General features: G+C 33.5%; 1 protein-coding gene across 3 annotated transcripts in view; it reads right to left on the bottom strand.

Annotated features, from left to right (window-relative positions):
• Positions 1–24,664, bottom strand: part of LOC116424766 (neural-cadherin) — a 446,688-nt gene that overhangs the window by 19,436 nt on the left and 402,588 nt on the right. For all 3 annotated transcript variants that reach the window (XM_076367977.1, XM_076367978.1, XM_076367979.1), the window contains 4 exons: positions 9,019–9,162; positions 5,696–5,811; positions 2,185–2,349; positions 631–768 (listed from right to left, as the gene is read on the bottom strand). In XM_076367977.1, the coding sequence (XP_076224092.1) occupies positions 631–768; positions 2,185–2,349; positions 5,696–5,811; positions 9,019–9,162 (563 nt within the window). The remainder of the gene's footprint in view (positions 1–630; positions 769–2,184; positions 2,350–5,695; positions 5,812–9,018; positions 9,163–24,664) is intronic.

Genomic DNA, 24,664 nt, shown 5'->3' with positions numbered 1-24,664 from the left:
ACGTACTTTGACAAAGGATTACGAACTAAATTATTCTTGATCGTTAATTTATTGACGATTTCTCAGTGGAAAACTAACAATAAAGCGGTTTTTATGTCCCTTGAAAAATGAATGAATATTTCTTCTGTTAACGTAAGCAACCGATGGAAATTGAACATTTTCTATTTTCCATTATGTGGTGTTGCTGCCAGACTACTATCGATCTTACAATTAGATAATGTGTGATTATTTACAGAATTGTAAGTACTTATTATTAAATTCGAAAAATACAAAAACTGAACTGTCTCATTCGTACAATTGCTTACACTGATTAATTTCGTACAGTGATGGTAAAAGAAAATTAAAAAATGAATGTTACAGTATGCTCAAAACACTATGCGGCTTCTATTCAATTGTAAATAATATGTATGTTCCAGTTATTAACTTTCTCAGTTCTTAGGACAAAAATATTTAGACTAAATGACAGGATACATTATATTAATGTACGAATTGGAATATAAAAAAGTGTAAAGTGTTCTAAATGGAGAAGACAGAAAAGTTTATGTAGTTGGATGAAACGAAATAAGGGGTTGCAGATCGGATGGAAGAAAATAACGGAGATTGAAAGTAATAGATTGAAAATATACGAACCTGTAAAACGTTGATATCTCCGCTAGTACGATTAATATCGAATTTACTATTTGCAGGATTATCCGGATCGATTCCTTGACCCGTTAAGAAATAGACAATACTTTGTGGTCTATCCTTGTCGCCATCGGTAGCTGTGACCTGTGTAAAAAGGAAATAAGCACGGAATAATATATTTATACATTCAATATCAAATGCAGTAATGAAGATGAAATTGTTTACATAAATAAATATTATTTATATAAAAGGGTACATAAATTTATTTTTTGAACAGAAGAGAGTAATAATATCTTTCTCTTCTTTTTAACATGAATTATGTATTCTAAAGCCGTATTTTAAACGGAATATTTGAAATTATGTCGTATATAGTCAATTTACTGTGCGTTACACTCTAATCCTTGCTTTTTGTACTGTGCATTATGTACTCTATATCGCGCAAAACTTATTTTATGTTGTATGCTTTTTATGATATAGTTTGAGTTTAGCATTTCAAATTTCTCCAAAAGAACATAACGTTTGAATGATCCTTTGACGTTATTTTAAAGTGAATTTTCAAAATTAATAAAACCGATTCATGTACTGTACAGTTGTCACGCTTTCAGTCATTCCTAAAAGCTAAAAAGTCACAGGGGTAAGGGGACTCTTCTGCTCAGACGTTCGCGTCAATAACTGTAGAACAACAGTTGACGCCATTGGTTGAGCCGCATGACGAAGAAAGCAGATGCGACAGAATGGACCGGAGTGAAATTTTATGTTTACGAGCGGCCATTTATGTTTACCGAATACCGGGGACGCGGAGGCTCGGCTACTATGTTTCCTGGAAGGACCAAGATGGAGCGTGCGGTTGATTCTCCTTGCTCCTGTGCACTTTTAATTTTTCGGATTGACTCAGGATGTAGGCGTTGTACAGTAGCTAGATTTCAGAGAGAGAATTTTATTGAAATTATAATTCACCGATTGAATGATTATTCAAAAAGTACAATGATGTGCGAAAGTCACTGTAATTTGTTTCTTTAGTCGAAAACCAAATGAAAAAAGGACCGAGTTTTATTACTACTTCATTCGTTAGTAGATTTATTTGTTGCGTTCGTTGCTAACTAATAAACATTATACATTTCTTCATTAAAATGTAAGTTTATACATTTTTTCATTAAAATGTAAGTTTATACATTTTAAACTTTTGTATATAGATTTATAAACAAATAAACTTTTGTAAATAGATTTACCCAATATTTTAATACAATGTTCTTCCTTCTAATGATATCTATCAATTTTTTCACAATTTCTCGAAGCTCAAAAATTCCGTTTTATCGAACTCATCTTCTTATTTCTTTTTTTTCATGTCAATTCTATAATTATTTTCTAATCTAATCTTTTCTTTCATGAGACGCAACTACTTTTTTAATTGACTATTTTCTGATCCTTTTTGATTAAGGCGAATACCTGCTGGTTATACTTTCTAATATCAGTTTATAAATAACATTCAAAGAATAGAATAATTAAGAGATGCACAGTGAAATTTGATACTATAAACTCCAACGGAATTATGATAATTACCGTTAGAACACGTTTCGGCAAGGTCCTGTCATCTTCTTCAGTGATCTGCGTTCTATAATTTGGACGCTCGAAGACAGGTGGGTTGTCGTTTACGTCCTTCACGTGTATTACAACCGTTGTATAATTTTCTTTTAAGTTGTCCGAAGCGGTAAGGCGAAGCTCGTACTGCAAAATTAAAGTCGTATAAGTGGATAGTAGCGTTCGCAACGGTTGGAATTAAGCTACCGAATCGAAAACTTGTAGTTCAGGGGCTAACGAGAGTTTTGGAAACAGAACAATTTTTTGTTTTCACTTCTTCGAATAAATCGAAAGGAGTGATACTATCTTTGAAAAGAAGTTAATTATAGGAAACTACTTTTGTTAAGGTATAAGAGATTTCGCAATCGTAACTGCACAGTGAATTAATTTATTATTGATAAACTATAATAATCGAAAAAATTTTTTATTTTAAAGCTACAAGGAAAGGAACGGAATTTCAGTTAAATTTTATTTTTCGTTACATTAGCTTCAGTTGAAAGCAAAGTATATATGTATTAACACTTAAGCACCCGGTCACGAATTAATGCGTATTTTTTCCTGTAAAGTCAAAAACTAGATTACAAAGCAATGTATAGTTATAAAATCTAATACTTAATGCCATAGTGTTTCTGGGTTGAAGTCTGAATGTGTTAGGAAACGGTTAACCTTATGTATTGTACGATTTAATTTTTTTTTAAATTACGAAATAAAAATGGATTTATATATATGCCTATTCCAGAAGAATATGTTTTCATATTCAAACAAAGTAAAGTAATATTAATGTAATAACCATAAAATTATAAATACTTTTTAAATCGATTTGTTTTCAACAAATCAAAAAGGAAATGAAAATAAATTTCCACTAAATGATTCCATAAAACATGCGGTATTTGGCGTATTTCATATCCCAAATTGTTCGGTGCTTAAGTGTTAAATTATGTTAAACTTTATGTTCAACTGTTTATAAAAAATTTGAATTGGTCAGATTTTTAGAAAACAAGTAAAAGAATTGAAGCCAATAATTGGAAAATAGCACAAGTCTAGAACTAATATTCCGAGAAAATTAATCGTTCTGCATATTTTTGTTAATTTAATATCAATCTTGATTACTTTTGCTGTGAATATTGATTATACATATACTTTAATTATGTATGTACATATTTTTAAAAATATTAGATAACAGGCTTTTGTACAAAAGGTTTTGAAAATCATTGAAGGCAATATTGTGTTACCAACTAATTTAGTACACATTTTGATTAGAATGAACAAATTACATTTTATAAATAAAAATGTTTATTCGCTATCCAACATTTCGCACTGGAAATCATTGTTCCTAGTTTTCAGAATAGATTCGTATTTTTATAATAAACTCTCAAAGTATGAACGATAATTCAGGTTTATCGATGACTTTTAGTGTAATTTCGCTATTATAAACTGATTTTATTCCATAAATATTAAAATTATTAGCTCTTCCTTTAAATTGGAACGATGTGTAATTAATCTATTTCTTGCTGTGCTTACAATTTTCTTTTCATTCCATGATTTTATATAAGATTTTGAAATTCATTTCAACGTTCATAGCATTATGCTGATGAGTTCCAAGAACTGCACATATTAAGGATTTAAATTACTGTTTTCAATGTTATTGTTGTTAGAACACATGTACGGAGTGAAATTTAACATTGTTTTAAATATCATTTGATCGATCTGAGTACGCTAAATTAAAAGTAATTACTAATAGCTATGTGAATAACTCATATAGTGCCAAAAAGTGAACTTTGGGATTCATGGTTTCAATTGCAGTAATCATAATTTATTCATGGACGCTTTTCTTGTCATTTCAAATTCTACGAATTATTTAAAAAATTTAACAGTCTATTTTAGAATGATAAATGATTATTGAAACTAATTTATATTACAATACTTCATTGGCATACAAATTTCATCAAAAACAATTCATTTAATGATGTTGAAATATGTACAACGTCTATATAGGATAATAAACTTGCATAAAAATACAATAAGTTAATAAGATTGTTTCGAGAAATTATCATAAACCTATCATAATCTACATCTTTTCGAAAATGACCACATGCCCCTAGATTTATAGGTAATAATCTGGGTACCTTACTTTTATAGAAAATTAATGACATCTTTTAACTTACGACAAGAAGTACGGTGGAGTAAGGATATTCATTGAAAGAAAATTTATGAGATTGTAAAAGGTAAATTTTAAAGAAACATACTGATTCATTTTAATTAATTTTATAAAAATGTTGAATTAATGGTGTACTTAAATGGATCTCGTTACCAGAATAATAATAGGTTTGTAGAATATTTAAAAAAGAAAGTCAGCTTTACACAATGGATCTAGGTTCACAAAGGCTGTAACATGAAGTAATTTTGAAAAGCGTTTTATAGAATAATTAAAGATCTTTAAAGCTATGCCATTGGTTTTGATTTACTGCCGTCTATAAAATGTACATTATTAATGAAATGTATTTTTAAATAGGTAAATTTACTCCTTAGATATTTCTATTGATAAATACATAAAAAGAACGCGTGTATTTTATTCTTTGTTTAAATAAACGTAGAATTTGGTAAAGGATAGTGATTAACTCATTGTCGGTATAAAACTAATTATGTCTATTAATATTTAATGGTTTTAAAATTGAATCCTTTATATTTTAATAACTTGGTATGATTATAATACTTATAATCCGAGAAGAATAGTTTTATGATTATTTCTTTAAATATTTGTGAGAAGGAAATCATAAAGAATACGTTCTGTAAATTAAAGCTTTCAAAAGATAATAAAAAGTATAGTAATAATATTGTATTCCATTTTAATCATTATAGAATAAATAGATAATGAATTTCAAAGCGAAGCAAAAACGTGTGAAGTTTCGTGAAGTTTTTTCATCTATGACATAGATTCCTTGTGAACTAAATTTAGACTGTACTAATTGAATGGGTATATTTTTTGTAGAGTCTAAACAAAATACAGAAAAACTGATATAAGATAACGTTTTTGATAATGTATCTTAATTATTGTAACAATTTCAGAAATGAGTATAAAAGATCGAATAGGTAACGGTAAAAATTGATCGCTGTTCTAATGTTCCCAAATATATTTGACGGAAACGAATATTACCCAGTAAAGTTTGCTTAAATCGAACGTAGAATATGTATGTATATCGATACACCGACGAACTACGTAAGTAATGGAATTCTGGTAACAGATCCGACCGCATAAAACGGAAGACTTATTAAAGCAATGACAAACGAGTGGACAAGGAGAACAATGCAATAACCGCAAAAGTTTTGTCGTACTATTTCACAGTTTTATGGTGACTTCGTGCCATAAAACGAGTGGTAACGCGGTTAAAAGGATTAACCGCTAAACCGTGTCTCTGATTCTTTTTAACGGTGTGTTAATGTGCCGTTTCCATTTTATTTTTCATACCATGTTCAGTGAAACTGATATACTAACCCTTTTCCTCGTCTCGTAATCCAATGGACCTGCGACGTAAATGGCGCCAGTCATATTCTTCACGGCGAATGCGCCGCCTATGTTACCGCTCGTAATCTCGTATCGAATACGCGAGGCTGTAAAATGCAGAAAAAGGTTCTTTCAAATAGGAATCCATGGAAAGATTACGGTCTTCTTGCTCACGACGTCGTGGAAAGACGGATCCAAAGATGTAACATTGGCAAAATGTCTTCAATTTTCCGTCCTTAACGGTGAAAGAAGCATACCGCTGGTTAAATCGCAAACGATCTCCTTCTTCATTTACATAACGAAAATTAAGTTTCTCTGCCTGACGTTTTACACTTAAATGACGTTCCATTACAGGATTACAAGCTACGAATGTCAAAGTCAGCCAAGAAATTTTCCATCTACAGCGTAGCGGAATATTTTACGTTTTGTAGGGACTGCAGAAAAATCTATGATACTTTGACAATTTAATAGAACTTCTTAGGGATAAATTATACCTACTAATAAAAGAAATTCATTAAACAAGTTATAATAATACTGTTTTTAAATCTTTGTTTTACTTTTTAAAAGTTCAAGTTCAAAAAAAACTTCATTATAAGTGTTATGTACATTATAGTATTCGGGCAGTACATTTTTTTATTCTTGCATCGTGTTCTACTTACTAAAAAGGTGAATAGTCTGAAAGAAACCATAGGTAAAAAATGAATAGTCTGTTTGCAAGTTGCTGTTGAAGTTTTCACGAGAGAGTAAAGGATTAAGGTATCCAGTCTCCTTTTTTGTGGTAGTAGCGACATACATTTTTAAAACATCCTATAAATGGTCAAAAAGTGGAGCAACCACGATTTTGCGGTTTCACATTACCTATACATATTTTCTTACACCTAGCAATAACGTGAAACTAGGTAAATTACCGCCACCTAAGCCAGACCACCACTAACAAAACGCTTCGTTATTATCTTATGCACGTTGGTAAAAATACACCGATACAAGCAACACAAAGTAACAAACGTAATTATTCAAAAAATACACAGCATCTTTAATTATTAGTTTTCAAACAGTTGCGATGAGTATTAAATTTAAAGTGCATAAATTTAATTTTGCAATAAAAACAGATACACTGACGTTTTAAAGCGTTGTTAAATTTAAGTCGGCAAGACTTTATCGTTACCCTCACAACCTCATAGTCGTTTTTGATGGAATAAATTTTTCCCATTTTTTAAAAAGTTTGTATTATTTATTCATCTCTCCGTAGAGAAACTGTATAGTCCCAAGAAAGTGCTTTTTTAATGAAAATCTGCCACGAAAATCTGCTGCTAAAATCTACTTGCAAGAGATTGACAAATTTTTAATAGTGATTTAATAATCACCTTTGTCCATTCTTATCGACTCACTAAGTGGAACATTCATATTTGTTCATCAAAATATATATTTAATTCTCATTAACAAGTTGCTAATAATTTTCAGCTTGTATCGTTCTAATTTATCTGTGACGCCCAGTATACGAAACGGACATCGAGTCTTCTAGCCGCCATTTCCATAACGCTTCGACGATTGACTCGCGCTGTGCTTGATTTTTAACACTCTAGGCGAGCGATATTCATTAAGGCAGCAACACTTCAAATTTTCACCGTGGAAATTTCTCCGAGAAACGTGTTCGATCATAAGTAGCGTGGAAATTAGTTTACGCCTGACTTCTTTTACTCGCGGAACGACTGGTTTGAAGTGGCTGAACTGCGGCCGTTAAACGAGTTTTATTAGAATTTAATAACGTCCCGAACGTTCAAGTTCTTAATTGAGGACCGGCAGATAAATATGTTTCGTGACTTCGGCCAGCCATCTGGTATTTAAACTTTCGTAAGCAGTTAATGTGTCTCAGGAGCCAAGTCTTGTAGAGAGGTGAATGGATTTTGTTACTCGACGAAACTTGTTCCCCGGATTAAGGATACGGAAACTTCGACTGGCTATAAAATCATTACATGGAACAGAGCGAAGACACATTGCCGGGAAAGTTTGTTCGGTTGCCGAGAACTCGCTTATCGAACTGAGAATTTATTTTTCACGCTGAGCAGTTACACTGCCGCCCAATAATTCGACCGTTTTATTTCTGTCCATAAATGGGATTGCACGTTTTATTTTATCGGATAGTCACATTTTTAAGTTCGATAGATTAATATTGACTAGCATCGAAATAATGGAAGTTCGTTATTTGTGTAACGTATGTACTGAGATTTAGAGGTATATGGGTAGGTATATAATAATCTAGCTAGTAGAAATTTATTTTCTCTTAGGCTTTGAGGAATGAGATACTTTCAATCATGACCATTTGATAACAAAGCTATGTTCTCAATTAATTACCATTATTATTTTAAGAGTAATAATTATTATATTATTATATTACAAATAAAAATATTCTACAATATTTTCCACAAATATTCTCTACAAAAAATATTTACTTTAAAATCAATTTTATTGTAAAAACACACTCTTCAGAAGTCTAAGTTATTTATAAGTGATTACAATTCTCTCAAAGTCGTTTGAAAAGATTTACAAATGCGTAAAGAAAATTTTATAATAATTTTCGTTTTGTCCAATTATCCAAAACAAATGGTTTTTATTGAGATTGTAGATCAAATTTATTCAGAATAGATTAAAACTTTCAGAATTGTTATTCATTTTCATTTATTGCCAATATTTAATTTAAATTTTTTCATAAACAATTTATTTTTTCCTTTTTACTTTTATTATTAAAATTTTTAAATGACCAAAAATACTAAAAATTAGAATCACTCAAATTTATCACCATGATATTAAAGATCATTACGATTACGCAAAAGTTAGATTGTAAGATGCTTCTTAACAATAAATAGAATATGTGAAGTAGTTCCATACGTTCAAATATGATATAAATAAAAAATGAGTATGTCTTCATTTCGTATATGTTAAATGAACGTTATTTTTATAGAAATAATTTATGTGAAATATTAAAATAAAATAGCCTCTTTCTTTAATTTATGTACGATTTAAATACATTAAGTTAGGTTAAAAAAATGTTGACTATATTTCATCAGAAAGTGTGTTGGGTATTTTTGGTAGAAAACTCTTGGAGTGCAAAAGGTTAATAATAATATTGCTGACTTTGAAAGAAATTACTAAAGAATAGTATTTAAGTGAAATATTAAAAAATAAAACAAAAATAACCTACTTTAATTTTTTATTTGACTGCCATAGCTTTTGTCACCTGTTGGTAAAGAGATTCTTCCTCTAAGCTTGAGAACTAGAGAAGTAGATATGTAATGGTTTTGTACAGATTGACTTACACTCGTCGTGATCTTTGGCGGTGACAGTGAGAACCGTGTGCTGGATGTCCTCATTTTCGTCTACTTCAGCCTCGTAGAGGCCTTTGTCGAAGTAAGGCGGATTGTCGTTCTTGTCAGCTATTCCAATACGGATGAATTTCGTTACTGTAACAAACAAGAAAAATCAGCGCGTTAGAATTCCCCATTTCACTAAACGCCTGTCGTCGTGCGATACGAAAGTCAGCAAAATATGAGTCACGCGGAATCCTTCTGAAACATGCAGAGCCCATCGTGCTTACTTATGATGTACGTCCTGAAGATGTGAATTCAGTTTTCCTTTTTTCCTTAAATCGAGTTGAAGTTTAATATTATACCTAATATTTTCTTATTACGATTGATTTATGTCTATCTATCAAAAGACATCAATTTTTAAAACTTGTCTCATGTTATAGGAGGCACCAAAAAGGAATAATGAAATATTTGAAAATTCTTAGATTTGACAGTACGAGTACAAAATTTCATGGAAAAAATGACGTTAATAAGTATATTTCAAAACCACTTAAAATAAATTCTACACATCACTTATGTAAAAATTAGTTTATATGTTATGAAAATAGCTTTACATGCGAATGCTTTGTGTAAATTAAATTTCTTCTATATAAAGAATCTGTTGAAATACTTCGAATAATAAATATTATTTTGAAGTAATTTTTTTTACATTAATAAACAAGAAACTGAGCCTTTTTCTTCATTTGTTTACGTGAATAATTTTGTAAACAATTCATGTTTGGTAATTCACTAATCTATTTTATTTGTAACTAGAGATTAAATAAATCTATTATTAATTTCATTAATTTTCATGAAGTTTATTACAGAAACTATGGTGGGAATTACTTTTTGAGAAAAATTCAAAATATATTTCGAAAACATATTTATGTAACATGATGATGTCATTATAATTCAATATATTACCTATCATTTGATAGATAATAATACAATACAAAGTTTCAGTTATCATCCTTTTATAGTATTGTGTCAATATCGAAGGTTTAACATGATTTTTCAAATAACTACATACATAAATTATAGGCAGAATTATGAACGAGAAATTCAACAACGTCGGGGAAATCCCAATGTTTTAGGCTCATGTGCAGGCCTTACATCACCCCAAGTACACTATATCACCAGATCACCCTCAGGAGCTGCGTAACGATTGCGGTATGGGAATTGGTGATCCCAGGGTACCTAAATTGGACCAACTAAGTCCTGGTATGGATGAGATACCTAAATATGGGAAATACTTCTTATTGTTTTATCAGAAGTTAAACAGGTCCCATGAATAGACTTGTGATAATTGGTATTGCGGGGTTCGGGTGCTCTACGGCTTCGACTGTGCTGGACATTGGCGTTGGCTTCGCAGTGACAGAGGTTGAATGCCCACATTCTGGGCCAGAGATCTTTCGAGGATCTCAATGTGTGAGCAGTATCCCATCTGCTCCGGCACTAGCCTGGACAGTTAGTAGAGCTTAGGGAAGGAGCTCGGTGCTATCAACAGTCTACATGCGTTACTGACGCGAATTCAGCCAACCTGTGACTTACAAGTGAAGAGGAGCAAGAAGAGACGTCCACTCTTGACGCTCAGCCCGATAGTAATGGCGGAATTAGTTTCGGCACAACTTTGTTACTAGTCCAGCCACGAACTGAGGTGGAACGTGCGACTGAATCCCCTTGCCTCTCTTCACTTTTGAGCCACAGGCCGGCTGGGTTCACATTAGTAACGTACTGTACCTCCACGGGCCTCGCCATCTTCGACCTAACCAAGACAACGGTGGTAAGTGTTCGGCTTCGGTTGACTGGGCCTGATCCCAATCCCGTGCCCATGGGAACTCTCCAAGGTAGGCCTTCACGGCAGGTACCGTCCATTGCAACAAACCTGGCATTCTCGTCTGAGTGGTTAGATTTGAAAGCACACACCTGATTGGCTGAGACGCTCACGCCCACCAATTGGGTCGCGCGACGAAGAGCACGAGGAGCCGTTTCGGGACTCGCAACTGGATTTTTCGGAGCGACTGTTTCCGCCCCTGATTGGGGGGGGGGGGGGGGGCAACTGACGGTACTTGGAGGACTCCCTCTGTATGACTTTTACGAACTTTCTCGTTTTATGGTGTAGGAAATAGGGCTTTTTAGGGATTGAGCCGAGTTCAACATAGGGCAACGTGGTTCGTTACGGCTCTGCGGCCGTCACAAGCCCGAGTAATACCGTGTGCAAGCGTGGAGTCATCGGGGCGGTTTCGGCCGCGCGCGTAGGATCGCGAAAACGTGAAGTTTTTCCACTAAGCAGCGCGTGCGCTCGAAATCCGACATCCTGCGCCATCTTTCATTTTTCCCTTCTCTCGCGACCAATTCCGCGTCGATCGATCATTGTATCGCAGTGCTTAACCGTTGATGTATCGTTCTGTTAACTTGTGAGAAATAAAGCCCGTTATGTGTTACAGAAGAAATTCTCCCTCAATGGTATGGTCACTTTTCAGAATCCCGAAATAGCACGTCCGAATACCGTGTATTGCTTGACAACCCGATGGCAGTCAAGGGCCCCTAAAAAGGATAATCTTCAAACTGGTATATTCCTTACCGATGGCATAAATCTCCATTTCGAAGTGACTTCGAAAGAAAAAGACGTAGCAAGAAAAGATTGATTTTTTCAAAGTTTTAAATGAAAACACCCCTTAAACAACAACGGTACCCTTCAAAAGTTTTCGAGCTTACTGTACAACTGGTTGCCACCACCGCGACGATGGTGAGAAATTTGGAAAAGTAAAACGAACAAACCAGGCAAACAGAGAATGGTAACGTTTAAACGGTTAAAAAATCTAAATTTCTGTCGAAAATGCCTGGTCACGTACGTGTGATAAATCCGGCTATCAACCGTTCCAACAGAAAAATCACGTCTATTCTATTTCAATATCTCACGTATTGGTACGTTATACAAAATTGATTACTAAACATCATACTTTAACTATATCAAATCAAATGACTGAGAATCGTCTCGCGAATGCAAAAAATTAAAAATAACTTTTTCGGGTATAAAAACTATAAGTATCGTATGTTCCATGAAAGTAAACATGAGAAACAGGTAAACACAAATACGTAGAGTCACGAGGGAGAATTGGGTTCCCCAGTCTTCCTTGCGTCGATGCCAGTTGCATCTCCATTTCGGAGAAACTGGAATTCACGCAGGCTCGACTAGAGGAACGTATAATCGGCGGAACGCTTTGTTCAAAATATCTATGCGCCGCTAATAGGTGGATTATTAAGATGAATTCCCGCGTCAATTTCGAGGATGGCGGAATGCTCATCGCTACGGGCAATTTACCGTTATGCGATGCGCGGTTCAGTTCCGAAGTATCTTCGGAGAGACCCGAAGTTTAATTCGGCTGATTCTCTTTGCACTACAAATACTCGGCTTATTAAGTTAATTAGCATAGCGTGCTTGATGGAGGTAAGAGGATTCTGAATCGAGCAGATTAATGCTGTCCCAAAAATGAATCATGCTAATTGACGTCTGCCAGCGCGATGAGACGTACGCTGATAATGTGAGGAATTTCAAGTGGCAATTCAAGCGAATAGCCGAATGAAAGGGAAATCTTTCTTCGACTAGAAATAACTTTCCTTCTCCGTGTTTCCTAAGTCTGTTTCTAACGACAACTTGAAATGAATTTTATCCTCCGTTAGTGTTGTCTTGAAAAATTGTCGCTAAAGAATTTTGCAATATCTTGTCAAATAAATTAGGCAAAATCTAATATGCAAACATTTAATTCCAATGATTTTACAATAACCTGTCAAGGGCATTATTTTGGGCAGCTTTTTCTTCCTTATACACAGGGTGAGTCACACAACATGACGATTCTGAATAACTCATACTATGTAGGGTAAACGAATAATTACTGAGATATTAACAAAATAATTATCTTGCATTACAAGGCATACTCATTCAATGGGACTGTTATATTTGGAAGCCAACTTTGTTTGCAACGACAGGTAACGTTGTTAAACACGAGGCATTAGACATAGTCGATATGAAATATCAGCTAAGCTTAGTAATGATAAAAGTTGTGCAGAGAAAAGTACTAAGTATCACGTAAGTTCTTAAACCACGTTAAGCGGAATATACCACAAGTCGTATATCTCCGAACCACCCGAACAAGACTTTCCTCTAAATGAGAGTGCACTGTTAATTTTGTTGTTTTTTGTTGTTTTTTCGCCACACGCACCGTAACAAATACACGCCTATGGTTGTGGCGCCGTGTTACAGTGACGATCATAATGATCATATGCTTGCAGCAGTCTCAGTCACGCTCATGGATATAAAATTCAGTGTGCGGTAGTGAAAAATTTTCGTGATTATGTTGAAAACCAGAGCTTTCCGTAGATTATGTGTAAAGAAGAAAATGTTGTCCAAGATCACGTGCTTGAAAACATATTAACCCTTTGCACTCGGAAGCTTTTGACTAGAAACATTCGACACTTTCCAATAAGACACAGACGACATTGTTTGAAACGAACTAATGAGAAAACACACGTAAATTAAGAAACAAAACTATTTTGTATAAATATTTCACATATTGATGCATTATACAAAACTTAATATTATCTATAACAGTTTGTAATTTTATTATATCAAATCAAATGGTGACTGAGAGTCACCTCTCGAGTGCAAAGGGTTAAAAGTCATTAAAATAGAAGGGTGTCGATACATTACAAATTAGAATGAGAGATTTTACATCTCCCTTAGATTAAATATATATTTGTAATAATAATGTAAAATGATTCTATAATATTTATTTGATTTTCCATTTAAAGAAAAATTGTAAAAATCAGAGCATCACATTTCTTTACTTCTTCGATTAATTGATTACTTTTGCTCGAGGCATACTCTCCACCGCTCAATAACGCGAGTCAGAAGAAGTGACTCCGGCACGGTCTTTGAAAGATTAAAATTAATTTTAATATTCGATGAAAGAAATGATTGCTGTTAAAATGGCAACCTTTTAAAAGTGACTTCTTTGACAACAAATTGATAGAAGAACGAAATATCACGTAGTGGCCATAAACGGACGAACAGAATTGAAATAAAAGCGACTGATCGATTAGGACTCGAGTCCTCTCTAACCCCCGGGTGTTTGATTCAATAACTACTCCTCTTCCTTCCAGCGAAGAGTTTGCAAATGAAACATTAAATATTTGTACGGGTGACTTTTCGAGCACGAAGAAGAGGGAACACAAGTACCGACTGTTTATTTTCGTGAGATCGATTTTGAAATTTCTATGGGAACTCTATTTTCTCTTTAATATTAACGCGACACAGCTATTACACTTAACAAAATTTAATGCACATTTAATACCCATTTTATGTATGTCTAACATACTGAAATTATTAATTCAACAAGTAAAATAATTTATACAAATAATTTTAGCTTCTCGAAAGTCATTTATAAAACTGTAAACTTACGTAAACAATCTAATACCGAAACAATTACAATTAAATAAAACGGATAAAATTTCAACAATTATAAAAAATAAATTTCTAAACTCTTACTTAAAGTTGACACAAACATCCATATTTACCCGAAACTCTCCATTCATCCAATTCAACAGGCCTATATTGTATTACGTGCATTTCAAATATGTTTTAAAATGTTTTAAAGGATTTTATACAGACGACAAACATGACTGTCGTATACGCGATAATATTTCCGCCGAAAAAACCAATAGTCAAGAGCTTCGAAAACTTGTCGCTTTAATGTGAAAGAAAGAAATTTGGCATAGGATATTTCCTCGAGCGTATCCGAAAAAACCGTGCGAGAACCACCGACGTGCGAAGTTTTGATTCGTCTTCCAGTATCACGACTTTTATTCTCATGTACGGTCGTCGACTGTCATGTATTTAATGTTACGTCGCATTGGTTTAATTACTGTCCGCAGTTTGAGCACTAATAATAAGAAAAAAGAGGAGGCGCGTTAACGTCTGTGCCGCAAGCGACTCGAAAGTCTGGTCCTGGAATTAATTATGCTGGTAGGTCCTTCCACAGTGATTACTCTTCCCATCGAGCCAAACCGCGCCATCCGAGTCTACACAGTTCGGGGGTCTTCTTCGTCCGATTGATTCGCGACCCACTTTCTTCCGACCGTAATTCTTAATGCGTGGCTTTCGAAAATTTATTGCTAACTGGAAGCGATAGAAAAAACCCCTAGGCCCTTGAAATCACAAAGAGTCTGCTGGATCCAGACATACCGGTAATACCTAGATTTTTCTCTCGGCTGAGACTTTCTCGTGTATAAGGAACGGGGACGGTCGCACTACTCATTTACAAAGGAATACCTTCGTTTTTAATGTACCGTTTATACATCATTTCTGCCTTTGTGTAGACTTGTTACACTTCCAGCAACGAACTACGAAAGAATATTAAATCGAGGAACATTCCGATGAATGATTGCACTATATTCGTCGGATTTTCTGGTATAATTAGTATCTGACAAGGGTAACTCGGCCAGGCACCTCGTGGAATTTCTGCAAAATTATAGCTGAATGTTGCAGGTTTTCGTCATTAAAATGTACATGGGAATGTGAAATCTAGGTATTATGTAAAAAATTATTTATTACATACGATATTAATAATAATAAATTGTTTTAAAGTATTATATTTGTAAAAAATTTGGAGATTTTGAAAATTGAACAAAATTTTTCAACTGATTGAACATGTTCTTCGAAAATAATCAAATAATGGGGAATAAAAATGAAACTTGATAACAAGTGTACTTGTTACATATCATCACAAAAGTAAATGAGAAAGTTTTAGCAAATATACAAAGTATATAGTTTTAAATGTAAAATTCATCGTTATATTCTCTTTTTAATTCTTCTTAATACTTACAAGGAAGGGTATTGAAACTGGAATTTCAAAAGAGGTAAATTTTTAAATGCATGTCCCCGCCGATTTCGATCTTAAACTATGTTGTCAAGGTTATCATTCTAAACAACTTTTCCCTATACACGTTACTATCGCTTAACCTTCGTTTTCGAAATATTCACAAAAATATGTTCGGGAAAGAGGAGCTATCGTAAGTACTTAGAAAAAGGACAATCCATTATGAGACCTCGACCTTCAAATATGTTATGGAGATAATTGTATGCGTGTGCCTGTGTGTCTAGCACTTTAAATTTTTTGATACTGACTACTGATTCAAAAATTATGAAGCATCAATTTGTGTTACGTTCGAATCTTTTGCATTCACCTTCAATGATTGATAGAGTTTTTTACGATACGTACACACGAGTTACATTTAGGTAATAGAGATCGGTGTTAGTGGGGCTAGTTCTTTCAGGGTAGAGGTATATCTACATCACTCGTAATTGCCAATTTTATCAAATTCGAAGGATTTTTATATTTACGGAGTCATAATTGGGGTGTGGCTTGGTCACCCTGCGCCACTGCAGCTTAGGATAATTCGAATGTAGTAGTTTTTAATCAGTACTTTGTGGAATCATTGAAATTTATAGGAAGTTCTGTGAGAAATGTGTCTGAGATTCGTTGTTGGCCGTAGAAGCTTATAAATAGATATCTGCATTTTTATTTTTATTCTAAAATATGCGTCCTCAATGACTTTGGTGTCTCGTAAATTTTTGTTGTAGCAAAAAATATTCCATGACCTCGAAAAGGTTAAGAACTATTGCTTTAGTACAAAGAATATAAAAATAGTGAGTAAGTTTATATTCTCTATAGCTTATTTAAACGATTTCGAACTTTGAAGACCAAACACTGACCAGGTCGGAGTGAAGAGACTTAATATAGGCTATAGCCAACTCAAAGGATTTGATACAGACCGCACCGGAATCAAGAGGTTCGGTATAGACCACATCAACATCAAGGGACCCCATATATACCACATCGTCTTCATGAAACCTGTTATAGATCATCCCCAATTCAACTCTTGCTACAAACATCAACCTCAAGACTCTTAGCAGAAACCCCTTCTGAATTCAAAGGATACTACATTGATTATTCTGAATTCATGAAGCCTAATGTAGAGGTCTTTGTATTCAAGATATCCAATATAAATATCCCTGGTTCTAAACACTTGATTTTTTGATTGATCACTTGATTTGATTTCAATCATCCTGGAGTTGAGAGAATTGGAATAAAGTAACTCAGTGTTAAGTACGCTGGATCCAAGAATGTCTTGAAAACTTCAATCTTACAAGTTCAGAAAAGTCGAGTTCGTCAAAGAAGATAAAAGATTTTGAGCAAACATTTCATGAATTCTAACAGTTTTTAATGTTTTGAAAAAAGAGTACATGTGTATTTGTAATATGACGTAAAGACTCATCTAAGTATTCAGTACTAAATCCATAAAAAATCAGATATTCTTATTAAGGTAAATCCCCTCATTCCCATGGTTAAGCTATTCTCTCCATACAAACCTAATGGAGAATGTTGACTTTGTTTAAAACACATGTTTCGCCAATCGCTGCATCAGCTGATTTAAAGGAAAAAATTTAGAATATTTGGCAAAATCGTTCAAGAATAAAGGACACGATAAAACAGTCTATATGAAATCTGTCAGAAAGAATACACGTTATAATCAAAGCAAATGTTATTACTTAGTTGATAAAAAGTATTATTGATTTACGCTCAGATTGGAAATTTTTTTTAAAAATACAAAGATATTGAAAACGCTGAAAGATCGTAAATTTTTGGACTGTAATACGTTTCTATAATCACTTGACGATCACGATAACCACGACAATGCAACCAAGCGTATAGTTCACCGAAGCTTTCATGGAATTTCTCCTGATCACTGGCCGTGCGCCGCAGTAAATATGCCGGCCACAGTGGCAAAATAAATACGCCTCTTGCACTGCGCATATAATTTAAAATTTAATGCCGCTGGGTGGGACGGGGATAAATTTTCACAGGGTCCAGCGTTAACTTTTAACGGAACCGGTAATCCATATGGGAGGTATCCAAATGGCTGACGCGTCATGACTATCTATCTGTTCAGACCGGCGAATGTTTAAAAAGAGTTACGGCCAGTCGTTCGCAGAATTTACAGTGTATACGAGTCGCTTCATTACGGCCGAAACGCGTTCCCGGTCAGGATTTCGGAGGAAAAAAGAAGGATCGTTTCATGAATACAGTCGGAAATTTAAAAGCCCCCATCGCGAAGCAATAATAACATCGACCTTTTACGTTGGTCACGTGAATATTAATGAGGATTAAGAGTGACAGTTTTGTATCAGTCGCACGTACCACTTCTCTGTGTATAAATTTCGACCGACGCAAATAAAATCACGTGTGTCCATGGATATTAGGTTCGAACACAGTGATCGAGACTTATTGTGAATTAAATATGGACATTCGTAGAGGTACAGTACTATTTTAATCTCTCGAAGATAATAGAGAAAGATCGGAGAGTACTATATATATATATATAAAATGTATCTATAACACTTGTTGTTGATACACTGCGGACACAATCTTTGTGAGACCAGTTCTACAGCCACAATAAAGTAAGAAATTAATATTGAGCTTCGATTATTCTTATCAAAAATAAATTTCTTATGAATACGTACATAATTTTAGTTTCTGGATAATTATTTTTTGTAAAGTTTAAACAGGGAGGGATAGAAATGAATAAACTCTTCTTTCTCCGTTACAGACCTTATCATCGTTTGTTGATAATTCAGATTTTTCCATATGTTTCATAGCCGTCTTTAATTCTAATCATTAACTACCCTCTCCTATCCCCCCTGAATTTTTTAAAAATTGTATGTTGTTCTACTGATTTCAACATTTGAACATCATAATCGTTTTTCACAGGTATAAATTTTGCTCATTTTTAAAAAAATTGTATTATGTATCCGTTCGCTCGTATAGAAACTACATAACTCTAAAACAGTCGCTATTTTTCTCATGAAGTTATAAAGGCATAGAGTGCAATAAAATAAAATAAATAAAGTTTAAATAAATGAAGTTAGTTTAATTTTTAAAATAAATAAACTTATAAAGAATAGAAGTATACATATGTATAGCGTACAGCGAAAAATTTGGTAATTATTTAGCAAAGACTTTCATTATGATTTTTTTCTCAGTTCAATAGGAACAAAGTTACACTTTGCTTCAGTTACTAGATACGTATACGCTCTGTATACGTATAATCTCAACTCTCTGCACTGTAGTAGTGGACGCCACCGCCTGTCAACATTAGTACCAATACAGACTTCACTGTATATGTATTGGGTCTACGTTAAACAAAAGGTAACACTGCACATATTCAAGTGAAAACGCCGATTTTCATATAATTGGCGACTGTTGCAAGAATCGATATTTTGAACAACCTTTTTTGACAAAAGTAATAGTGATTGATAGGCGTGTGCGGACCGTCTAGTGTACAATAGGCCTCCGAGTTACGTCCTTCGGATTTACGTCGTTTCACAGTTACGTCGTCTCTACATAACGCGGTAGTTCATTGTCTTTTATCAATATTTCTCGTTCCATGTTTTGTCAAAAACAACTGCGAGGACGTTTTTTACAGATAAAGAACATATTTTAATGGCGATAAAAGCACGATTAACATATGAAAATTAGTAAAACTACATGCACCCTATGCAAAAAGATTACAGAGAGGGACAATGGCAAGGTTCAACCCCAGAAAGTAGAAAGAAAATGATAATTAAATAATAACAAAACAAAATATTGTCTGTTAGGAACAGTATCACAGTTAGTACTGTGCAATGAAACGTATACGTATAATGCCTTAATATTCTTGGAGGGTTACATGTGATCTTCATCTGTAATTTAATTTATTTACATTTTCAACAAAAATTTAGTATCCATTTAAAAATTTTTATATAATTGAGTTTGCTTGACGTTGCTGTAAAATCACGTTCCTCATCATGCTTAAAAATTGCGGAAGTTAAGAGAAACCACTGGGGAAAAAGATTTTCCATTTTTTAGTGTAGCATTTCCGTAAAATATTGCCCACTCCATCGCACTGTAGAATATGCTGGCCCTGACAACTTTAACGCAAAAATCATTTGCAGTACTCACATATCTTGTGAAGTAATTGTGGTACTTAACTGTAATGCTTACTAGTGCATATACCTATTACGGTGTTTCTAAATGTAATGAACTACAACAGATTGTATAAACAGCAATGTTTCATTCCTCATTCTTATAAGAAGCTTTAAAGGATATTCATTTTTTACAAGAAACATTTATAAATATTTTCTAATATTTTTAACATTTTAATGAATATCAAAGACAAACCTTTAATTTGATTAAATTTAAGAATTTCGATCTGTACTAGTTACAAACTCTTGTGAAAAATATTATGCATAAAATTCGTAAACGTATTCATAATTTCATTAATCTTGAATTTCAATAGAATATAAGTTGGACTATGAAATGCGTTAATATTTACTCGTTATTCTATTTTTATTTGAAATTTCTACTATATTCCATATTTAAATTCTACTCGTAATTTAATAATCACAAAATGACGAAATGAAATAAAAACCTTCGTGTAAATGAACTTTTTAATATCTCTTATATTCAATTGTTTAACTTAGAATTTGTATGCATTCATAGTACAAGTAAACATGCAGAATACAACAAAATAAATAGTATAATAAAATCAAATAATGTTTTTATTCATTAATCGTGAATAAATAGTTATAAATAGCTACTATAAGTCAAAAACGTTTTTGTATTGATTACATGATGGTAGAACGACAGCTGCAGTTAATAGCGAAATCCTAGTATCTCGCGATTCGATACAGCGTAAGCTTAGTTTACTTATAAGGGTAAGCAACAAGACGATTCGCTGTTTTCTGAATGCAAATCATTTGAAATTCTAAAAGCTGCTAAGTATAAACAACCTTTCACTACAGACGACTACAGAACCTTGATTCAACTTGTTACTTTGATCATAATTAAATAGTACACAGTAAATAATATAAAAGAATGGAAAACATTTCACCGAAACTATTTACTCCGGAACAATGATATAAAAATATATTGTATCTTTCACTGAAAAATTCAATTCGAAACAGAAACTAAACACATTATCATCGTCGTCAGCCTTAGAAAATTTAACATTTATAGCTATGTTTAATAAAACCGTTGCATTTTGATACAGAGGTCGCGAATTGATGAAAGGACGATAGAGAAAAAGTTTAACGAGTTTAAAGGGGCATCGATTATTGGTGAAAATAAAAAAAGTGTTTGAAATTGTTTTTTCGTAATGATTTAGAGAACGGTTATATCCAATAACGATACACGATTGGTGTGCGAGTTAGTGGGCCACGTGTAAGAAATCAATGAAGTCCCCACCCATCCTCGAACCTTATTCCCAACCCCTTTGCAACCACTTTCCGATCCCCTAGCGTCCGGAGGACCTGTCCAAAGCCGCACCCTTTGATTCACTCGATTGCTTTCCAAAATACTTGATCTCTATTGCCTTGATTCGTTCGCCACGATCGACTATTCAATAGGAGCCAAGAAAATAAAGAAGGTGATGGTATACTGACACTGACAAAGGTCGCTGGTCACCGACCATCAACCCCTTTCGTGGTGTAACCCCGAAACTTAGTTTGGACAGCAGCCAAGACGACGATTAACGTAAATTATCATGGTGATTTTAGTTCACGGACAATTTCAGTTGGAAATACTAATTAACTGATCGTCTATTGAATTAAATTTTTTAGATTGCGTTGATCTGTATCAATGAGAAACATTATTCGAGTAGGTGTAACTGTAGTCGTACCATTATTCGGATAACAGACTAAAGTTCTTCGACTAATAATGCTTATTACACAATGTTACTGTGTGAATCTTATTGTATATAAAGTTTAATAGTTTATTTTTGTTTTCTACGTTGACAGGACAAGATACTTTGTTTCACGTGCATTTGAAATCAGCACAATGAAATTCAAAAAGAGAATGAATTACGTGCTAATTTTGCGAATCCACAATGGCAATAAAGAATAAAAGAAGTGAAGTTTGTTACGCAGAGACTTTTTGAATTTGATTAAATTTAGTAGAAATTATTTACTGCAAACGAAAGAGAATCTACTTTTCAAAACAATGATTGCAACATAAATATAAAGAAAATTAAATTTTTGTATTTATCCTAAAGAATATAAACAAATGTTTATCCTCGTTAATCTAATAGTTTTTCCACGGTAAAGAATATTGTTTGAATATAATTGCTTCGCAAACTGGGTTAACCAGTTTATAAACAGATTACCGCAAGCTATTATTGGAAATTTTGAATCTCATTTGTTGCTTTATACAATACATTACTAAACTTCCATCCACCTGGTTACGTGTTCATGTTTCCACTGTAATCACTTTTTTGCATTAATTTTTTATAATGCTTTGATAGACGCGCTAGGTTACTTCCCAAGGTGTGTATTAAATCATTTAATATGTTCCTGCGCTTTTCATTTCATAGTGAATGTTTTGCAATAAAAACTGCCAATAGATAAATTATTACGTACCATTCGGATAGTTCAGAATTGTTTTAGATTTTAAAGCTATAGATTAGAAAGTGTGAAATACCTAGCGAAAAAAGTAAACATTTGTCAGAAATTTCCAATACGAGTAACAAACGTAGCAAAAACAATTCCTAGAAATTTAATTAAAAGGTTATCCGGAAACCTCCATACTGGTAGTCTTTGCATCGATTAATCGTCATCATTTCCGTTCTATTTAAAACTCATCAATTTCAAAGCTGGTCATAGTTTTTGGGAGAAGTTTCAAACAAGAGCTTAAATATTATAAAAATTGTTCAAATAAAAATGAAAGTTATAGCATCATATAAATGTTTCGTAAAAATAATATCTACATGATTTTGTTTATATTTTCCAAAGAAAAAAGATAAATATATTGGAATATTTCCATGTTCTATTTATATTATACTCGTTATTTAATTTTTCAAATACCTAGATTATTTTTTAAGGAATAAATTAATTTACAAAGAAAAAAAATGTGAAAACAGCATTTGGAAAATTTGTATATTCTAGAAATAACGATTTTTAAAAATAATTATAAAATTGAATGATCGTTAACAGAAGTGTACAAAATCATGTTGAAATTACATTCATTAAATCTTACATGTTTATAAATATAATATTGGAACATCGGATGATCGAAGATATAAGGTATCTTTCGTTTTATATTTCGAATAAGCTATGTCAACTTATACACGTGATATGCATATTAATACTATAATGTAAATATTTGTGGAACTATTGAAAGATAAAGTTATTCATTGCATTAAAAATTTGATCAAAGCCTGCGTTTCAAGCAATATAGGAATGTATCACGACTTATAAGGCTAAATTCTATAAAACTATGAGAATATACTGCGCACGTTCGAAATCACATCATTTAAACCGAAAAGTTGTGATTGAAAATTTTATGTTTGATTTAGAGAATCATCGAGTAGCCACGAAACCGAGAATAACAAATGGAAACTAATGGATAGTGTCGTATTTCCTTCCGTTTTGTCAGCGACGCGACAGCCTTTTATAAAGAACTGAATGCCGAACTTGATTGCCACGTTTCTCATTTAATTGGAATTGTTTGCGACAATGATGTAATCGAGCATTTGATCGGGCGGAGATTGCTTTCCGAGTGAATGGAACGGGAAAATCGGTGAAGGCGCGAACGACTTTTTTCTTCTTGTCTTGTTAGCGTCGGCACTCGTGAAGATGCGTCAGACGTGATGTTTTCGCGTTTTACGAGTTGGGGAATGATTTTTAACTCTTTGCATTCGGAAGTTTTTCATTAGAAATATTCAACATTTTCCAGTGAGTTATATACGACACTCCTTGAAACGGACTAAACGAGAGAACACACATAAGCTAAGAAACAATGTTATTACTTCAATATTTCACATATTTATAGATTACGCGAAGTTTAATATTTTGTATAAGATTTTATCATTTTGGTATATTGAATCAAATAGTGACTGAGAATCACTTCTTCAATGCAAAGGGTTAACATTTAGATGGTGTTTAGCGAATGCACGCAAAAATTACTCAGACAAATCGTCGCTTTTAGAAAAGAGCCTATTTTTCCTAACAAAAAAGTTTAAGGAAAATGATATTAATGTTATCGGAAGGTATGGTCGGAGAGAGATCGTTTATCGCAGAACTCAAAGTTTACAACAAAAACAATAACACCAGTTTATTAAGAACAGAAACTACAACAGAGACGTAGCACCGAACAATAGACCGTTCACAACACATCTGCTCGCTCGCTGACTCGCATGAAAAGTCGTTCTCACTGCTCGATCGTAACTTCGACGCTCAACCCATTCGCCACTGAACATCCGCACAGTTATATGCTTCATTCCCAATCGTTCTTTCTTTCTTTTCACGTGTATCCCTTTTCACTCGCACTTTGACCCTCGCATCCATGGAAAAAATTTGCGCAGTCACGTGAGTACACGCTGCGTTTTTACGCCTGTCTCACGGTCCATTTGCTCGGTCCCAAACACACTCTTCTTTCCCGTTCCTCCAAGTACTTGACTCTTCCACACATCGTCACCTTAATTTCCAAACATACCGGCGCCGCCCAGTTGCAAAGCGACACTGACT

Source organism: Nomia melanderi, chromosome 5 (genome assembly GCF_051020985.1).
Source record: "Nomia melanderi isolate GNS246 chromosome 5, iyNomMela1, whole genome shotgun sequence".
Taxonomy (NCBI): Eukaryota; Metazoa; Arthropoda; class Insecta; order Hymenoptera; family Halictidae; genus Nomia; species Nomia melanderi.
The sequence above is the reverse complement of the archived record's forward strand: the minus strand, read 5'-3'. Positions and strand labels throughout refer to the sequence as shown.